General features: G+C 46.3%; 3 protein-coding genes across 9 annotated transcripts in view; 2 read left to right on the top strand and 1 right to left on the bottom strand.

The window, feature by feature from the left end:
• Dhx32 (DEAH-box helicase 32 (putative)) overlaps window positions 1-6,637 on the top strand; it is a 59,784-nt gene extending 53,147 nt beyond the window's left edge. For 5 of the 6 annotated variants that reach the window (XM_087572954.1, XM_087572987.1, XM_087572976.1 and 2 more), the window contains 5 exons: window positions 1,865-2,056; window positions 2,695-2,844; window positions 4,084-4,271; window positions 5,011-5,192; window positions 5,930-6,391. In XM_087572954.1, the coding sequence (XP_087429080.1) occupies window positions 1,865-2,056; window positions 2,695-2,844; window positions 4,084-4,271; window positions 5,011-5,192; window positions 5,930-6,098 (881 nt within the window). In that variant the 3' untranslated portion in view covers window positions 6,099-6,391. 6 annotated transcript variants of the gene reach the window in all.
• On the bottom strand, window positions 6,192-18,590 carry Bccip (BRCA2 and CDKN1A interacting protein). Its single transcript, NM_001108505.2, is given in 7 exon segments — window positions 6,192-6,626; window positions 8,159-8,333; window positions 9,312-9,499; window positions 10,163-10,252; window positions 12,419-12,499; window positions 13,118-13,192; window positions 18,404-18,590. Coding segments are annotated over 7 exon segments (948 nt in total). The 5' UTR covers window positions 18,572-18,590; the 3' UTR covers window positions 6,192-6,455.
• Window positions 18,021-19,927, top strand: part of Uros (uroporphyrinogen III synthase) — a 22,277-nt gene continuing 20,370 nt past the window's right edge. Inside the window, exon 1 of one of the 2 annotated variants that reach the window (XM_087561072.1) lies at window positions 18,021-18,170. The gene's annotated coding sequence lies outside the window, so the exon portion shown is untranslated. 2 annotated transcript variants of the gene reach the window in all.

The following is a 19,927-nucleotide window of genomic DNA, read 5'->3' as shown; positions in this document are numbered from 1 at the left end:
CCTTAACCTTGAGCGCCTAAAATTTCTGACACAGCCATCATCTGAGAGCCAGGCTCATGCATGGCTTCTACCATGTCTTGCTAGTGGGTGGAGTTTCCCTTTCCATGTCAAGTGACAGAGAGAGCCCTAATCTTTCACCCTGGCTGGTAAGACAGGCCAGAGAGCATGGCTGAAGAAGGCCTGACTCCAGTTTTGAGACTTGCCTACCAAAAGACTTCCTATCTTGTCCTGTACATGGAAGTACTTACCTATCCAGACAAGAGGCTTCTGCTAGCATCCCCAAGGGAAACTGTATGTGAAAACTTCTTCTTATAGGAGAATATAGTGAGATGAAATTATATAATGTCAGCTAGTGTTCCCAGTCCCTCGCTGTTTAAGCACCACCATGCTCCTTCCTGCCGCTACTGCCTGCACCTTCTCTGGCACATCAGATGTCCCCTTTCAGGTCCCGCAGCTCTCTGATGGACCTCTTGGACTACTTTTCTAAGTAACCTGTCAGTTTCCTTCTTGGAACTACAGATTCTCAAAGTTGTGTGTTTACCACTATGGTGAGGCCCAAAGTCCCCAGGGAAAGAAAAAAGAAAGCCATTCCAACTTAGTAAATTTTGATGGGGGAAAATCAGAAATAGTAGGTGACTTCACTGGAGTGTTGTTGCTCAACAGGCCCTCACCACCCTCTCTTCCTGGTCTCTTGCCTCAGTTGCTCTGCTCCCACCCCCACCTCCCCCAGGAAGGCGCAGGGCAGCATTGGTGTAGCCAAGAGCACACTGGTGGTTTCTAAAAGCTTGCCTGGCTTCCGACTGTAGTGGAAATCTGATCAAATTAGAGCTGTGAGTAGGTTGTAGAGTTTCTCAGTGTACCTTAAATTTTGAGTTACCTTCGGTGATCAAAGTGTAAATATAGCAAATGAGGCATTTTTTTTCCTGTCAGCCACTTAAAAACTCAGGGACAGGCAGGTTCAGTTACTTCTTGGGTTAGGCTTATGGGCCTAGCCTTCCACACACCACACACATTCCTGGACTGAGACTGACAAAAGCCAGTCAGTGGCTCTCTGAAGCCCTTCAATTTCAGGTAGCACATCAGGAGTTGGTGTAGCCTTTATTGGAATACCTAGCAGACAGGTGAAGAAGTGTATTTAATAGACGTGGTTCCAGAAGGACAGAGACTAAGTAGACTTCTTTGTGGAAATTGAGCAGATATAATTAATACTCCCGGTAATAGTGCCCATGTTACCTAAGAAATGAGGGATGGGGAACGTTTGCGGTAACCTCAGTAACCTCGTGTGTCTGTGTCTGGTGTTTTTTTTCCCTCTGACTTCTTGGCCACTCTGTCTTCTTCTCTTGTTCTCCTTGTCAGACCTGTTTACTGGATTCTAGACCATGTGTGTTTTGCCTTACTGAGCAATAAATATTTTGTCGTTCCTTAAGTATACTCAGAGCTGGTTTTGTAGGCTTGTGCAAGAGCTGCTTACATGGTTAAGCGTTCTTGGCTTGCTGGTGAGAGCAGGCTCTGCACCGGATGTTGTACGAGCACCACGTTCCCTCTACTCACACCCACTGGAGCATTGCTGCCCGGTCAGGAGAGCTCTCAGATTCCCAAGTCTTCAACTTTGATCCCTCCGAACTGCATCAAAATGCAGTGAGTTCCTGTCTACCCTCTGAGGAGCCTGCCACTCTGCCGGGGCCCTTATCTAAATAGCCATAAGGTGTACCCTGTTAGTTCACAGAAGCTACTGGCTTAGTTGTCTGACCAATTCTTGCTTTACAGATTCTGTTCCTCGGATGCCTGTTTTATGCGAGAACGAAAAGTCACTACCTGATTATTGATGCACCTCACCTAATACCTTTTTTTTCCTCTTTCCTAGCTCCAGAAAGCCTGATGCAGGCACTAGAAGATTTAGATTATCTGGCAGCCCTGGACAATGATGGGAATCTCTCTGAATTTGGAATCATCATGTCTGAATTTCCTCTGGATCCACAGCTCTCAAAGTCTATCTTAGCATCCTGTGAATTTGACTGTGTAGATGAAATGCTAACCATTGCTGCCATGGTAACAGGTATTCCTTAAAGACCTTTGTACTGTGAATCTACAGCAGGAATAGGTTTAAATGGAGTACAGATGTAAGGGACAGTGGCTGGCTCATCTATACAGATGACAGGAAGTGTTTTAATAGACTGAGAAGGGGGAACGTCTGTAATACCTTAATTCAAAAATACAGAAGGCCACGCTTGGCTTTCTGCCAGGACTATTGTAGTGCAAAACAAGCAAACAGTAGTCACAGGCAGTGCTTCCCAGATAACTGTGCTTTCGTTTCCTGCCAGCTTCACTGGTACTGGCTCCTATATTTTCATACATTCTTTGACAGCAGCATGGACTAAATGCTGTGCTACATCTGAACATAGTCCTAAGCTTGTGTCTGACCCTCTGGGCCCCTTGACACTTCGATAGTTTCCACTGGACTATGGGCAGGGTGCTAACTGCTATTGGCAAAACAACGTGCTCAAAAAGGAGAGAGCATTAAGACCACTCACTTTTAAGTTCTTTGGCTTCCAAGCAAACAAGAATATTAAGAACAGCATACTGATCCAGAGATCCAGGACAGGAGTGGGTTCATAGACGGGTCCTGCCCCTGGGCATGCTACTGGGCCAAGACTGCTCTCCGTATGGCTGACTGTGACCTCTTGCTTCTTAAAGCTCCCAGTTGCTTTTTGCACGTGCCTCATGGTGCTGAGGAGGCTGCAGTGACTTGCTGGAAAACGTTCTTGCACCCTGAAGGTGACCACTTTACACTCATCAACATCTACAACGCCTACCAAGATACGGTTCTGAACTCTGCCAATGAACGTACGTGAACATGATTCCCCAAAACTACCTCCCCGGTCCCTCTCCCTTCCCCAGATGAGGCTCTGATACTTGAGTTATTATTCGCTAGCCTCCCTCTCTGATAGTCCCACCAACCACTTAAACAGAATGGTACTGGGTCCCTAAATGCACCACAGGCCACTGCCATCCACCCACTCAGAGAACTAACATGTCACAGCACAGGTCTGGGTCAGAAGCGGCATGCCTGAAGCAGACTGGCTGCACCTGAACTGCAGTGGCTGTCGTGGTGCCTTAGGTAAGGGGCCACTGCTGGGGAAGCTGTTGGTACCTTTGCTGGGGCAGGGGACAGATAGCAGGGGCTAGCAGTGGACCAGCCAGCTTCCCCAAAGGAGACTCTTCTGCTTCCCACAGACCAGCCTCCACTTCCTGTGCTCCAGAAGATGGTGTGAAAAATATTTGAAATGATGTAGAAAAATTGAGATCAGTTTGCAAGGCAGTAGGACCATGTCAAGGGCAGGGAGTCAGTATTTCTAGTGAACTAGACGGAAAAGTGATCAGCTTTTGAGCACCAGGCTGGGTGGTGGTGTCTGAGCAAGTGTGTACTTTTGCTACTGAGTGGGATATGTGGACAGGACAGGGTAGATGAGGGTCTGATGTCCACTGGGCCAGGGCTGTTTGCATTCTTCAGTTAAGACAGTCACAGGTGCCAAGAAAATACCTTCAAACTGAATCAAACTGACACATCTGGATTTATAAAACCAAGTTGTAGACAAGGAGCAAAAGTGACATAATGAACTCCCAAGTCAGCCTGGCAGGTTCTTACTAAATGAAGTGTGGGATGATCAGAGGGACAGATGCTGACAGCTCCCCTTTAGTTCTGGATCTCTAGCGTGATTATCTATATCTATATCTCTATCTATCTATCTATCTATCTATCTATCTATCTATCTATCTATCTATCTATCTATCTATCTATCTATCTATCTATCTATCTATATGTCCTTGCTGTACAGAGAAGGAAGTGCAGACACTAATGCAGCCTCTGATGCCTCTCAACAGCCACAGGTGATGGCAGTGTGTGTCTCACATGAACAGTCTAGTATGGTGGGCTCACAGTCCTTCAGCAGCTGCTACAGATGTGGCTGATCTCACAGCCCCTGGTGAACCTAATCCTAGCCTTCCTACCACTCACTCCCATGGCCTTTGCTAGAGCCTAGAGAAGTCTAGCTCACCATGAGTGGCCTTTTGTTCTCCCTCCAGACTGTGTGGAGACATGGTGTCATAACTGCTTCCTCAGCTGCTCTGCTCTCAGGATGGCAGACGTTATCCGAGCAGAACTCTTAGAAATTATCAAGCGGATCGAGCTTCCCTATGCAGAGCCTGCCTTCGGCTCCCAGGAGAATGGTCTGAACATCAAGAAAGCACTGCTTTCTGGGTACTTCATGCAGGTAAGCAGGGGCAGAGCTTTCATGCAGGTAAGCAGGGGCGGAGCTGCCCTGACAGGTGGGTGAGCCCCACACGCAATGGGAAAGTCAGCCAGCGCTCTCACCTACGGTGATGGTTTTGCTGACCTTAAACTTTTTAAATAACACTAAACAGATGTTACTTAAGATTTGGTATTTAAGTACACTTCTCAAGCTAGAATCCTGTGTTAATTTTAGACCCCACAGCTTCTCTTCTGTTTACTAGTGATCTGAGAGCCCAGCAAGCCAAAAGTACTCCTGCCTCAGTTGTTCATCTCCATAAGGAGCCTGATTAGTGCCCATGACAGAAGTGGGAATGTCCTTCACATCTGAGTGGGCAACACTGTACCAATCTTAGTGGAGGAAAAAAAAATGGCATTTCAGAACAGATTTCTTCATCTACGTAAGAGGGGAGAGTATGAATGAACAGAGCTGGAGATCAGGAATGGATGGCCTGGAGAGCACGAACAGTTCACAGCAGAGCCAATGACATGCTATTTTATTTCATGACCCAAACGTTTACCTTACAACAGCACTAAAGTGCTACAGCTGACACCATCACCAGCTCAGGTTTAAAAACAGTCATTGTGCCTTGTTTTCTATGATCTGAAAATAGGAGACATGTGACAAATTTTAGTTTTAGCTATTCTGTATAAAAATCTTTGGGTTTTTTTTTTTTAACACATTTGTGTATCTATTCTTTTTCCTTGACCCTGCCTTTCAGATTGCCCGGGATGTTGACGGGTCAGGTAACTACTTAATGCTTACACATAAGCAGGTTGCTCAGCTGCACCCCTTATCCAGCTACGCCATCACCAAGAAGATGCCCGAGTGGGTCCTCTTCCATCAGTTCAGCATATCTGAGAACAACTACATCAGGGTCACCTCAGCAGTCTCCCCTGAGCTGTAAGTCTAATGGAGAAGGAAGGGCTTCCTTTTTAACTCACTCCTGTAGAAGTAAATCACACACAGGATTGTTTCACTCTCACTGATATGAGACTGCTAGAGCGAAGGCACCAGGACACTGGCTGTGTAGAGCAATGGCCTTAGCCAGCCTTAAGGAATGGCTGGAGCTGGGAGTGGGGGATGGGGTGATGCAGAGGAGGAGGGAAGGTGAGGGTAAAGAGACAGGTAGTTCCAGAAGGTATACCTCCTTTTACCCTAGTGTAGTGCAGAGCAATTGAAGCTTTAGGCAAGAGGAAGGCTCTCTCCAATAAAGATCTCTGTGTAGCTGCTAAGTAGGAAGGACAGGAAGGGCAACACTGGGGATGGAGACTCTCAGAGCTGACTCCAGACTCAGTCTAAAGGCACCGCACGTTCAAGGTTGCAGCTTACCTTACACGGGTGGATTCAGAGTAAAGCTTGTTGAAGTTAGGTGGCAAAGACTCCCCTTGTTGCCTACCCAAAGCTCTTTCCAAGTATCTCCTCTGATCCCTCTCATGAGGGTGCATAGCACACTTCCACTGTGTGGCCTTGTACTAGAGGAGTAACATTTGGAGTGCATTGAGTCTGACCGCACTAATACCAGAGCCTGTATTATCTACACAAAAACCAGATCTGCATATTCCCTGGGGCTGGGGTGGACCTGCACATCTGCCTGCCATTCCCCAGTGTTCATAGTATTGTTTGTTTTAAATACACAGATTTATGCAGCTGGTACCACAATACTATTTCAGTAACCTGCCTCCTAGTGAAAGCAAGGACATCCTACAACAAGCCTCAGGCCACCTACCCACCACAGCTATGGACAAGGACCAGGATGTGTGTGACAAGTGCCCAGATGCTACTGAGCAGAGATGCACAGTCCAGTGACCTCTCCAACACAGAGTGCAATACAGACACCAAGGGGAGGCTGGTGGTGGGCTGCTGGAGCCAGGGCAGTCCTGGACATGAACACTTCAAGTATGATTTTAAAATAAAAAAATAGTTTTTATTAAGTTCTTAAAATTACTATTCCACGCTTTTCTTATTGGAAATTTTTAACCAATCATAATTTGACCAAAATAAAGAAAAAACCATTTTGTAAATGTGTCACAGACACGTGGAACAGAGCCCTACTTTTTGTAGAGGACTTGAATCTGAATAAAATAATGAGTTTTTCAGTATCTCTTCAATGGGTTTCTTGGTAATTATACATAAACAAGCCTGTCACTGTCCGGGGGACATGGACTAGATGGATAGATGGTCTTTCAGGGTTTCCATGATCTCACTCATCTTGTCATCTGGAATTAACATCACAGTTCGCAACGGCTTCATCGGAACATCATCGAAGGACCATCTGCCTCCCAGACAAGTGTCGCTCTCTCCCTGAACGGAGTAGCTGAACTTCAGGACTGCCTTCTGCAGCAGAGGAGGAGACACAGAGGGAAATGTAATCAACACAGAGGCAGAGCTCACTTACCCAAATAAAGAACACTGCATGTGTAGATAAAAGTGGAGGGGACACTCAGAACAGAGTACTCCTGAAACACCAAACACATGTCAACTCACAGGAGGACCATAAACTAAAGGGTACCATTTCAAGGCTGGAACAAGCATCCAAGTGACAGAGGTGACATTGTTTCCAATTCCAAAGTTATTTTCATGGTCTCACTTGGTTGTTAAGGTAATATTGGGACAGATAGGTGGAACTGAGAACTGTCCTCAAATGCTGTTCATATGCCTGAACTTCCTTAGCTTGGGAACCCTGTATCCACACGGCATTTGCATAGCTAGGCCATGCTGAAATCCTACACAGACCTCCTTGACTTGTACAGAGTTCACTACTGAACTAGAAACTGACTCGTGAGCTCTCCGGATTCTCCTGTGTCTGTGCTGGGGTTACAGGCAAGTGCCACCATGTCCCAGTGTTTCATGTGGGTGTCAGTGATTCCATCCCAGACTGTCAAACTTGCATACCTTATTTTTGCTATTTACTTCTTGTGCAACAAAGGCAGAGCTGCCCTACTGTTGCAGTCAGTAGAGACAGCGCAAAGGGTGAATACCCTAGCTTTGCGCGTCTGACCACCATGCCGATCTATCCCTAGAATCCACCTACACAACTGGATGCAGGGATGCATTTGTAACCCCCACACTCCTGGGGCTGACGAGGCCTGTCAGCACAGTAGCTGCAATCAGAGATCCCACCTCTACAGGGCAGATGGTGCTCGTAAGCACGTCACGGCATACATCACAGCATGCGTGCACACTCGCACAGACAGGCAAATATATACATTCTTAAAAACTGTATCATCCAATTCAGAAAATGTCACCCCTGAGGTTTTTGAAGAGTGCAGTAGAGAAAGAATGTAAGAATACTGTCTAGGACTTGGCTGCCCACCATCACGATATGAGCCACCACTACAACAAGTGCTAGAGGGAGAAGCACTCAGACCTCAGGGCACAGAGCAGCTATGATCACCTCCCTCACATGTGCACAGGCGAAACTTAAAACTGAAACATGCAAATGTGGCTTGACCATCACACTGTTAGCATGCTCTGAGTGCCTAACCAGTCCCAGGCAGTACCCACCTCACCCCACCACCTACACACAGTGTAATAGGAAGCTGTTGTGTGTGCAAGATGTACCAGATAGTGTGTAAGCCAACAGCCAGAGACCACAAAAAGCTGGGTAGGCTAGAGGACTTTGGCTTAAGTCAAGAGGATAAGATTTTGGTTTTGTTTTTTTTAATTTCTTGAGACTGTTTCTCTGTATAACCCTGGCTGTCCTGCAACTTACTCTGTTGATCATGCTGGCTTCTAATTCAGAGATCCCCCTGCCTCTGTTCCCCATAGTGCTGCAATTACAGATGTGCACCATGGTCCAGCCTAAAGATGTCTTACTTTCAAGAAAAGCTACTAGAGCTAATGGAGATGAAGCAGGGCATCCTTACCTCATAGAAGAACTCTTCCTCTGCATTTGCAAACATCAGTGCTTCCTGTGGAAGGCCATCCCGCCTCTTTCTGGAAGTAGACTTTCCTGCCTCCACAAATGTCTTACTAATCAGCAGGTAGAAGCAGCACTTGCCACATGGCTTGTTGGTTCTTCGTGCCTCAGCCAGTTCTTTCCTACAAGACAGACAGACAGACACAGACACAGACACAGACACAGACACAGACACAGACACACACACACAGGTCACCACTGGGTTACATCTATCTGGACCCAGAAAACTGATGCAGCACCCTCTGGGCTAACTCACGTTACTGGCTGTACCCAAGGCTGCGATGAGACGGGCTTTTGCTGTAAACAGTGAATAATCTAAGTTCAGAAAGACACTTACCCACTAAGAAATAATCTCAGACTCACTCAGATTCACTGTTTTGTGCAAATTTAAAAATAAATAAGAACCTGCACTTTTTAAACAATCAATGTTTAACTGCAAATTAAGAGGCACACAGGCACGGCGCACAGCACTAGAGCATGTGACTACCCAGTTCTGACACTGCAGCAACTTCACAGACGTAGCTGGGAGAAGGGACACAGCGAGCATGCCTGTCTACACAAGGGACACAGCTAGCATGACTGTCTACACTTCAACCCTGTGCATCAAAGCACAGGTGACACAATCCTTCCCTCACTCAATTCTCTAAACTTTGTAGTTCTATGTTTAAATGTTTTTGTAACTTCAAACTCCTGTATTCAACAACATAGGGAGGCCAAGAAGTAGGGGCAGTATTAAGGATTTGGTTTCACTAATCAAACCAGAATGTAAGAATTTGACTCTGGTTTTTTTAGTATTTGTTCAACATTTTGTTCAAATTACAGGCATGTGTGAATGTGCAAACTGTCAGTCAAATGTGAAAAGCTTGAAAATTCACCAGTTTCTCTACCACCTGAATGTTTGAAAATATTAAAATTCCTGCCACCAGTAATCAAAACTTCTCAAGGGGCCGGATGCTGGAAATGAGCAGCCCCTGCGCACTACTCCACCCCACCGTCCCCATCAGAGCTTGCTGCAGCCCAACCTACACTGCTGCAGACTCCACCTCCGATGCTACCTGAGTAAGGAATGAGCGTCTGAGGCACTGCCCAGAACTGCTTACTGAAGCTGCTGGTGCATAGGCAGAGCAATCTGTGGAGGAACGTTAATGAATCTTTCACTCAGCAGAAGGCCCACAGGCTTGCTGGTGTCATTCAAAAGCTTGTCCAGCTGTTCAACCATGCTCTGCTCACAGCTCTTCTCACAGGAGCTTAGAACCAACTCTTTAATTTGTTCAGCACATTGAGTCCCCTGGAAAGGAAAGAGAAGGCTTGCTCTCTGCCCCAAGAGCTGGGTTCCCTCCCGCTGCCTTTACATCCTAGCGCTTCTTCGGTATGACTGCTGAAGAATTCTCCGGCCATCACTACACCTAATCACCATCCCATGATTGGTGGTAAGTCGAGTTTCTAATTAACACACACTGGAACAGCACTTCTATTCCACCTCACAAAAACAGTTGGGAACTAACTGGAAAGTTCCTTTGAAAACTGAAGGTGGACTGCGGCCCGCATCTTATTCTCAGAGAATAGGCAGCTGACATAATTTTTTATTAGAACTCATTACTAAGTCAATAAAGAGATGAGAAAACGTAAGCCCATGTTAAGGTCCCACTCTCAACTTTGGAAGCTGCTGAATAAACCCTCTGTATGCACACTGTACTGGGAGCTAAGAGACTGGCTGCAGAATCTTGCAACAGAACCTGCGTCAGAACCACCATCCCAACACCAGGCACTACGATGTTACTGATCATGCCACCAGAGTAATCAGCTTTAAGCTGGTACAAATCACTCCGGTCAAGACCGCTCCACACTGAGAAGGACAGAGCAGGAAGGAGCGCTTGCCCTGACAGCATCATCTCTGACACAGAAGACTGCATCCTGACCACAGATCCGAATACCACGCAGTGAAACTAACCTTTCTTTCACTTAAATTTAAAAGGCTGATGAAGCCAAAGATCTCATCTTCATCCACTTCACCATCACTGTCTTCTGAAACATCTGTTTGCTGTTTTAAGAGGAAAATACTTCAACTTTACATTATTCGGCTGGAAAGAAGTATAACACCAATTTTCCACTTTTCAAAATCAAATCTTGTTTTTCTGCGGTCGGGTACCAGAGCAGTGAGTCCCGAGTGCAGTGTGTCAACGTTCAGAACACTCTGCCTCCAGACATTCTGGATGACATCATCCTGCGCTGCACGGCTTCATACAAGATGCTTTGAGTTTCATTTTGTGAGCCAGGGCTTCGCTGAGTAGTTCTGGCTGGCCTGGGGCTCCCTAGAGACAAGGCCTGTTAATCACATACAGCAACAGTCAGAACTACACAGGGAAACCCTGACTTGAAAACCAAAAGGAAAAAGAAGACTCATGTATATCTGGGTATGGTGACCCTGACCCTTGCTTTTAATCTTAAGCAGGTGGATCTCTATGAAGTCCAGGCCAGCCAGAGCTCCCCTGTCTCAAAAGAAGATTCTAAACATTTTTTTAAAACCAGAATTTCAATATATTATTAAATCTGGGTAAGGTTGATATTCATGAGCCAGCCCATTTCTTCTATCTCCAGGAGCCTCTAACACTTTATCACCTAAAATTCACATTCACACAATGCAATTCCTGACCATTACAGAAACAATTGGGTTTACATGGCAAACACATATACCACATGGGCAAAGGGAGACAGCAAGCAGCAAGGAATGACAATGGTGAACCAACTTGAACTCCCTAGCTCTGTTCTGCCTGCTCCTCCACTAGGAGACTAAACCCCTAGCCAGTTTACTAAAGCCCTTCCTTCACATGCTGCCTGTTTGCTTGTCCAGGCCATAAACTCCCTTCTCACGGCACTCTGCCCTCAGCCTGACACACAGAAAGTACTCAAGGAATCCATGTTGAATGAATGAGATGAGATGAAACTGATCCTTCCACCCCAGAGGACGATGGGGTCTACGATGGTCCGGTGCGCCCTCGAACCTAGGACAATGGGGTCTATAATGGTCTGGTGCGCCCTCGAACCTGTTACAGCTGCCTCAGCACCATGGGCTGTTAATGCTCCTCTACAGCTCTTGGCAAAATGTTTTTGTTTGCTTGGTTTTTTTTTTTTGTTTTTTTTTTGTTTTTTTGTTTTTTTGTTTTTTTGTTTTTTTTTTTTTGAGACAGAGTATCTTAGTGTAGCCCTGGCTGTCCTGGAAATAGCTCCATAGACCAGGCTGGCTTCAAACTCAGAGATCTACCAGCCTCTGTCCCTAAGTGCTGGGATTAAAGGAATGGGCTACCACTGCCCAGTTGGCAAGGATGTCTTAGGTTCAACAAAACTAGGTGAGAATGAGAAGGTGGCTCAAGAACCAGCCCTGGTCTTCCACCATCTCTTTCTGAGTTGTCCTATCCTTCAGATGACCCAGCGACAGTGCCAGGAGCCATGCAGTAATGCCCCACTCCAAGCTTCCTTGGCTCACAGAACAAAGCAGGAACTGAGGGGAATCTGACCTCTGTCCAAATGGCAGGTCCACAAACCAAGCAGATGCCTGCTGCAATTCTAAGCTGTGGAACTTTTTATAATAGAACAACAGGAAACCAGAAGAATCCCAGGGGACAGGTGGCAGAGCAGTCTCGGGGCTGGGTCCTCGTTTCCTGTGACCCTACTGAACAAGTGCTTCCTTAAGTACCCCACTCCTTGTTTTTATGAACTCTTACCGCTTTCCCCTCCCGCTGCAGCCATTCCTAGCAGCTCTCTGCCATTTCTTTTGCTCAGAGAAGCATGGCTGGCATTACCAGGGTATCTGTCCTTTGCTCTCCCATGACAATTCCGATGACGTCTGATATCAGTGACTGACATTTGAGTGACTCCAGCTGCTGCTCAGCATCCCGCACTCCAGACGCCGAGTGCGCACCCATAATTCACTCATCAGCCCTACCTACCTACCTTCTATGTGTGCCAACCTCAGCGCTCTAGCAAACTTGTTAGTCAACCTTGACCTACCCTCCACATCCCCAAGGGACCCAGTACACTACACTGTGCCTTATTTCACCTCCCAAATACCTTCTAAGTCAGACACCTTCTCTCTACCAGGGCTGATGCCTGGATTCCTGCGGTAACCTCTGGGCAGTCCTCAATAATACTTCCTTTCAGCTGGAGATAAGGAGGACAAAGCACCCACAGAGCCCATCTCCCCTCTGACCTTAATCACACTCCCGATGTGGTTCTGCTGAATCAGGAGATTGGCCAGCTCTGCAGTGTTCACAGGGGCTTTTAGGAAAAGCTGAAAGGAGAAAAATATTTTAAATTAAGATCAAAGCCAATTTCTAATAACACTGTGATTCCATTATTCAAACAGAAACAATGAAATGTAGTGACCTGACCAAGGTAGCTGTAAAGTAAACCCAGGAGGAAAACAAACGTCCAGAGTCACATAAACTCCAGAAAAGACACAGCCAGTGGTATTAGCAAATAGGTATAGAAAGAAGACAAACACAGCCATATTATTTGACGTAAAGGCAAAGTACAGCAAGGCGGCCTTCACGGCACTGGTAGGAATGTGTGATGCTCTGCCTCTGAGCTGCTGATGCCGTGTGACGATGGCCTCGGGCCCCACTGCCTGCCTTCCCCGCCTTCCCTACCGCAGGGGACAGCATCCCCTCTGAACTGGAAGCCCAACTCCTCCTCCCTTACAACATTTTTGTTTTTTACCCCACCAAGCTCAGATGTGAATTATGAGAAAGAGATGAGAATCTCAAGCAGTGTCCACACGGAAAGGAATGCATTCCAGGACGCAGCAAAGGTCAGCATTGTAACCAGGAGCTGGGAGGAAAGCACGAGCAGCCATTCACCCTGGGAAAGGAGACAGAAGACATACATGGAAGTTCTGCAAAGACGGTACCTGTTGCAGTAACTTCTTAATTCCTCCATAATCATTATCTGAGATGGAATAAGCTTCAAATTCAATATTCACTTCCTGTAATAATACGAGAAGCAGGTCATCACAGACTTACAGACGACACAGGCAGTATTTTCATTTTGTACATTTTTCTTTTGCCCAGGTTCCCATCCTTTAGGTCTGTTCCTCTATTAGTTATCTGCAGAGCATGTCTCAGAGTTGGGGTTGAAACAAACATCAAATGTACTCTAATGTGGTGTGAACCAGCAACTTGGGATAGAGGAAGGAAGATCAGTAATTTGAGAGCAGCCTGGGCTACACTGCAAGATGTTTCATAAAAGGGAAGAGAGTGAGAATCTTACATGTGCTCATATGCCACAGTACCTGTATGAAGTCAGGAGACAATTTACCGCAGTCAGTTTCTCTTTCCATCATCTCAGTACAGGGAGGTGACCTCAGGTAGTCAGGCGTGGCAGTAAGTGCCTTTACCTGCTGTCCCATCTCCTGCCTTCCCCATCCCTTTTAATAGCACATACAGTTGCTTTTTTATTTTGTTTTGTTTTTCAGGACAGGGTTTCTTGGTGTAGCCCTGGTCCTTATGGAACTAGCTCTGTAAACCAGACTGGTCTTAAACTCTCAGAGATCTGCCTGCCTCTTCCTCCTGAGTACTGGGATTAAAGGTGCCACCATTTCCTGGCTACACACATTACAGTTGAAATTTTAGATTTATTTTCTGTGTCTCCTGTGTCTGCTCCACAAGAGCATAGTCCTTCGCATCTGCTTATCTATCTATCTATCTATCTATCTATCTATCTATCTATCTATCTATCTATCTATCTGGTCATGCTATGCCGCTTGGTTAGCCTTAAACTCACATTGTAATCCAGCTTTACCTTGAACTCCCCATCCCCCTGCCTCAGCCTCCTGAGTGCTGGGATTACAGGCTGGTCCCTCTAGGCATGGCTTTTCCTTTCAAGTGCTTGGTACCTGCTATTACTTAGTAAATATTTGCTAAGTGAATAAAGCCTGGCCTCACACAGATGGGTAAATTTAACTCTAGGCAACTCTGGGGACTTGAAGTGATCTTGTTCTCTATGCATGCTCTGTGGAGACAGGTGAATAATTATTTCTCTTTTGAGGCTGCCTGACAGCGTTATCTAGATGAGACTGTGTCTGCATTTAAATCAGGTCACTGCATTTTGGTCCTTCAGGCTTTTGCATCACATGGGGAAATGGTATGAATGGCCTTTGTAATCTGTACAAGTGGCAAACTTGGCAGTGTTTACCCTTTTATCCCCTTTTTCTTTGAGAAAGAGCCTCTCTGTGAAGAACAGGATGACCTCAAAATTGAGTTCTTGCAACACTCCCCCCAACTTCTGAGTTAGCATTGCATCCTTGTAGCATTATCCTGGCCTTAAGTCCACCCATTTTAAAGCCTGACATTGCAGTTACTTAGGTAACATTGGGAGGTGGGGAGCAGAGTTCTTTTCTCATGATCCACATGGCAGAGTGACAGACCTGACTCACTCCTGCAGTTCCCCTCTGACATCTACACATGTGCACACATGTGCAAACATGTGCACACACATGGCCATGGCACATGTGCATACAAGTAAATATACATATACAATTAAAAAGATACACTATGCTGTTACAGCTTAAAACTAGGAAATCAGAAAGTGAAGAAAAGCTTTCTTTAAAAAGACATGAACAAGAGGTAATGATGTTTCCTGGTACAAGGAACAGAGACTAGAAGAAGGCACATGTCCCCAAGTCCCCTACCAGCTTTGGCAAGAACCTTGCAACAGAATCTAAGAGAAAAAGCTAGCTACCTCGCTTTGTCCTTTAAGGTTGGCATTGCGGAATCTGAACTATGACACCCCTTTACTCCTGATGCTCCATTTTGTTCCTGAAAAGATTTGAGGTTGACCGTGACTTTCCAAGATAATTTTCATGGGTTTTTACATAAGAGAGATGAATTGTGGGTGAATAAGTGTATCAGAGAAGGAAAGACTTCGATTAAATAAAGGAAGAAATACCCACTAAGGACTTCAGATCACAGACATGCCCTAAAAGCTCTAAGAATTTCCTTTGTCAGGCTGGATGGCTCAGCAGTTAAGAACACTGCTCGCTCTTCCTGAGGACCCAGGTTTGAGTCTCAGCACCTACGTGGAGGCTCACAACTGTCTGTAACTCCAGCTCCAGGGGATCCAACACTTTCTTATGGCCAGCCTCTGTGTACATGGCATACACACAGTACATGTATATACAGGCAAACACACATACACACAAAACTTAAAGGCCTATGTGAGGGGTAAAAGCTACACTGATGGGGTTGAAGAGGCGTGGTTCAATGGTTAAGAGCACTGACTGCTCTTCCAGACATCCTGAATTCAATTCCCAGGAACCACAAGAAGGCTAACAACCATCAGTAATGGGACCCAATGTCCTCTTCTGGTGTGTCTAAAGACAGCTACAGTGTAGTAATATATATAAAATAAAATAATTCTAAAAAAAAAAAAAAAAAGGAAAAAAAAAGAAAGAAAGAAAGAAGAAGAAAAGGGGGGGAAAAGCCACACTGAGTGCTGCGGTCTGAATGAGAAAGCTTTTCCTAGCCTTAGTATCAAATCCCTATCCCCCTAAAGCTGCTGTCAGCTTGCACACCAAAGAGCACACACTCAACTTGATAATTTCCCCCTACCCTGTTTCTTTTTTCCTTCACGTAACAACTACATATACACATTCCCCCTTAACTTCCTGTGTGGTCTCACTTATAAAATGGTGGTAAATTCCTAAATTCATGGGGCTGATATGAGAATTAAATGAGTTAATATGAAATGCACAGAGTCTAGGAGTATTAGTATTGTTATTATTATTATTACTGTCAATTTGGGGGAAAAATTCTTACAAGTTATTGAGTTACATGCACTTTAAATTTTGATAAATACTGTCAAGTTACCCTCCCAAGAGATGCACAAATGTATACTCCCACTTAGAGTATGCAGATGCTTATATTGTTACACTGTTATCAACAATGGCATTCTTTCTATTTTTTTTTTCCTTTTCTTTTTTTCGGAGCTGGGGACCGAACCCAGGGCCTTGCGCTTGCTAGGCAAGCGCTCTACCACTGAGCTAAATCCCCAACCCCTCTTTCTATTTTTCTATCGCCGTCATAAACAATAAAACCAAAGGCAACTACTTCCAGGTAAGTCAGGACAGGAGCTCAAGGTAGGAACAGACGCAGAGACCACAGAGAACACTGTTTACTGGCTTATTTTCTTATACCATTCAAGCCAATGGGGGCCAGTGCTCACAGTGGGCTGGACTCTCCCCCGTCAATCACTCATTAAGCAAATGCTCACTGACAGGCCCACTGGCCAATGTGCAGGAGGCAATCTCCTCATCTGAGGTTCTTCCCCCAGCTGGTGATTGTAGTCGGCGGCAATCTGTTAGATTTCCCATGCATGAAAGGAGGAAGTAAGCAGTGACTTCTAAAAACCCTAAGGTAGCAAAATAGCTAGTAAACATTTCTGAGATGGTGTCCAAAGCGAGGCAGCCAAAGCAAAGCAATGACTTGGAAGGGAAGACGTGCTGTACATGCAGGCCACAGCCTCATTCCCAATGCTGTACTACAATCCTGGCATGCAATGTTTGCATGCGCACTCGAACTCATGCTCACTCCAGTGCAGAGTTCCAGTCATTCACTCTTTTCTGAGCCAGCCACTCTGGCTCACATCTTTCAATCACAGGAGTTGGGGTTTTTCTACAAAGGAAAAAGAAGCCCTTGGTGCATTCAAAGAGGGAGCTTAGACTAGGCCAACCAGATCTCTCTGGCAGGACATGGAATACAGATGGTCAAGGGGACAAGGACAGAAAGGTTATTAGAGGGAGTGGGAGTGTGGCTCGGTCAAAAAAGCCTAGCAAGCACATCGGCTTGGGCTCCATTATCAGCACTGCAAAAACAATAAACTAAAGTTGCATATGATTTCATTGTGATTATCCCAACCTTAATTTCATCTTTTTTTAAAAGATTTATTTATTTATTATATATAAGTACACTGTAGCTGTCTTCAGACACACCAGAAGAAGGCATCAGATCTCTTTACAGATGGTTGTGAGCCACCATGTGGTTGCTGGGATTTGAACTCAGGACCTCTGGAAGAGCAGTCAGTGCTCTTAGCTGCTGAGCCATCTCTCCAGCCCCAATTTCATCTTTTGAATAAGAAGAGAAAGAGAGGGAAGAGTAAGAGGTAGAGGAAGAGGAGGAAGAGGAGGAGGAGGAGGAACAAGGAGAGGAAGAGGAGGAAAAGGAAAGTTGGAATAGGAAGAGGAGGAGCTTTATAGTAAGGCTAGAGATGATGGAGGTATAGACTAGAATAGCTTCAGGATCAATGATAAGGTGTGTCTGGGTACTGAAAGAAAAGCTAACAATTTACTGATGGACTGAGGCAGAGTGAGAAAGGAGGAGTAATTAAAGTCAACGCCCAAATTTTGGGTCTGAACTGGAAAACTGTAACAGAAATGGGGATAAATTACAAGCCCTGCTTTGGAGAGTCAATTCTGGAACAGTAATTGTCTTAAACAATCACTCATGCCTAACTATTCACCAAGAAAGAGGTGCTTACAACACCTGGAACTAGGTAATGAGAAGTCTGAGCAATCCCAGGGCTCAGGAGGCAGAGGCAGGAGATCTCTGAGTTCGAGGCCAGCCTGGTCTACAGAGCGAGTCCCAGGATAGCCAGGGTTACATAGAGAAACCCTGTCTGCAAAACAGAAACAAATCTGAAGAAAGGACATCAGTTCCGTGAGGCCATAAAACCAGTCTGACCTGGTTGGCTGTCCCAGATTGGCAGTCAATACGGTCTAGCTATGATGTATATAAAGGGAAAACTGCAGGTTAAAGAGCATTTGAAAACTGTACAAGAGGACAAAGCAAGTAGCGTTTAATCAACTACAGCGGGCCAGGGTGAGCTTGGGTGTGTAGAAGGTGGAGAGCTGCTGCAGGGAAGAGGAGAGACTAAACTTCGCAGGTCTAACTAAACTTGCGCCACTAAAGGTAAGTTAAGCGTGCGGCTGGCGGGCTTCTGGGATGGGAATAACTCAGCCGGGAAGGGCTACAGGAGTGTGTAGAAAAGCCGGCAGTGGGAACCTGGGTATGGATGTGTCCTATACCACAGCGGAGGGAAATCACAACTCCCCACATCTCCCATCACGGTCCCACAGCTTCGGCTGTCTGAATGGTTTCCCTCTCAGATCTGGCCAAAAAATATGGTCACGTGTGCCTCTCACCTCATCCACGATTTCGTCGTCTTCATCGTCTTCTTCTTCTTCACTGTCTTCATCGTCTTCTTCCTCATCCTCCAATTCATCCTCTTCTTCCTCTTCCCGCTGGCTCGGTGCTTCAAGCGGCCGCTGGACCCCATTTCCCACTGCTCGCTTCTTAGCCTTGGATGCCATGTTGCCGGTCACACTGCGCCTGCGTGGGTCCCGCCCCCGTCCTTCCGGACTCCCTCTCTGGTCGGACTCCGGGGGCGGGGAGTGGGGACGGTACACACAAGCTCGGCGCGGAGGTGGCGCGACAAGAAAGCGCCCTGGTTGAGTCCCACTGGAGTAATCTGCCATATATACTTCCACCTTAGCATCAATGGTCTAGCCTTCTCTTCTTCTCTCCATCCTCCCATCCGCCTCATTCTCTTCGGGTCTCCCCCTCTATGTGTAGTGGTTTAACCCATCCGTCTGCGTTCCTTCCGCCGGCGCTTGGCACACGCTCCTAGGGTCTAATGTAGGAGCACCGGAACGCTGGCTGCTGGACGAGAGGCCACTCTCGGTTATCGGTACTTAGCAGCCCCGGTCTGGACCGTGAGACTCCTGCCCCGCGGCGTGCAGGTTGTCCTGCCTCTTAGCCCGCGAGGTAGGTGTCGGGCCCAGGACTGGACTAGGACACAGGCTTGCGAGCGTGCACGCAGGTCTTGGCGATCGCTGACACCGCGGGGCGGGATCCCGATGCAGCTGCCAACCTCGGGCGCACTGGCACTGGTGGAGTCCGCGCCGGAAGGTCCGCAGATCCAGACCGGACCAGCCCTGCGCCGTCTCCCTAACAAAGTTTTCAGTAGACCTGACGACCTTTGCTACTTCAAGCCCATGGCGTCGTTAAAAGAATTGTTTAAAAAGAATAGAAAGAAGGAGATCGCGGCAAGTTAATGAGTGTACCCCACCTCTGCCACCACTTGTGGCTAAACGAAGTACTTGTCCAACGTTTCAGATCTATTTCAAAAGAAGCCGAATTTCCGCAAGAAGTGCCCTAATGGTTAAAAACTAGGCCAGATAGATCAGGTCTACCAGTCAGGTTTATCCCTCGTTCTACCAGTGTGCAGCTCCTTGTAAAGATTATTGACAACGAAATTATTAAGCAGGGGAAAAAATTAGCTTTCTGACAATAAACTCTGTGGTCTTCCTTTTTCTCTAAAAGAACAACAGCATATGAAGTATGTTTGATTCCCAAACCAGAGTAAGCTGGTCCAGCGAACTTTAGGAAGTGCGAATAACCCCAGTGATCATCAATAGGAAATAGTCAGGATATCGGGGACCCCACTAGCCCATAATGGTATTCTGTGGGATCCAAGTGTCTTGGGAGTGTCTTGTCCACCAGGCTCTATCGTGGACAGTAGTGACACCAGGACTCCACCTCTGATAAAGTAGCTTAAAATGGCTGCCTTGGGTTTTGTAATTGTCTAAAAACACACTCCTATAATCTATTGCACGGCTAATAATAGTCTGTCATGCACACCTACCCCAAGGTATAATAATATCCCA

The sequence above is a fragment of the Rattus norvegicus genome, chromosome 1 (genome assembly GCF_021556685.1).
Source record: "Rattus norvegicus strain SHRSP/BbbUtx chromosome 1, alternate assembly SHRSP_T2T, whole genome shotgun sequence".
NCBI classification, from domain to species: Eukaryota; Metazoa; Chordata; class Mammalia; order Rodentia; family Muridae; genus Rattus; species Rattus norvegicus.
Note: the sequence above shows the minus strand (reverse complement) of the source record. Positions and strands in the feature narration are given on the sequence as shown.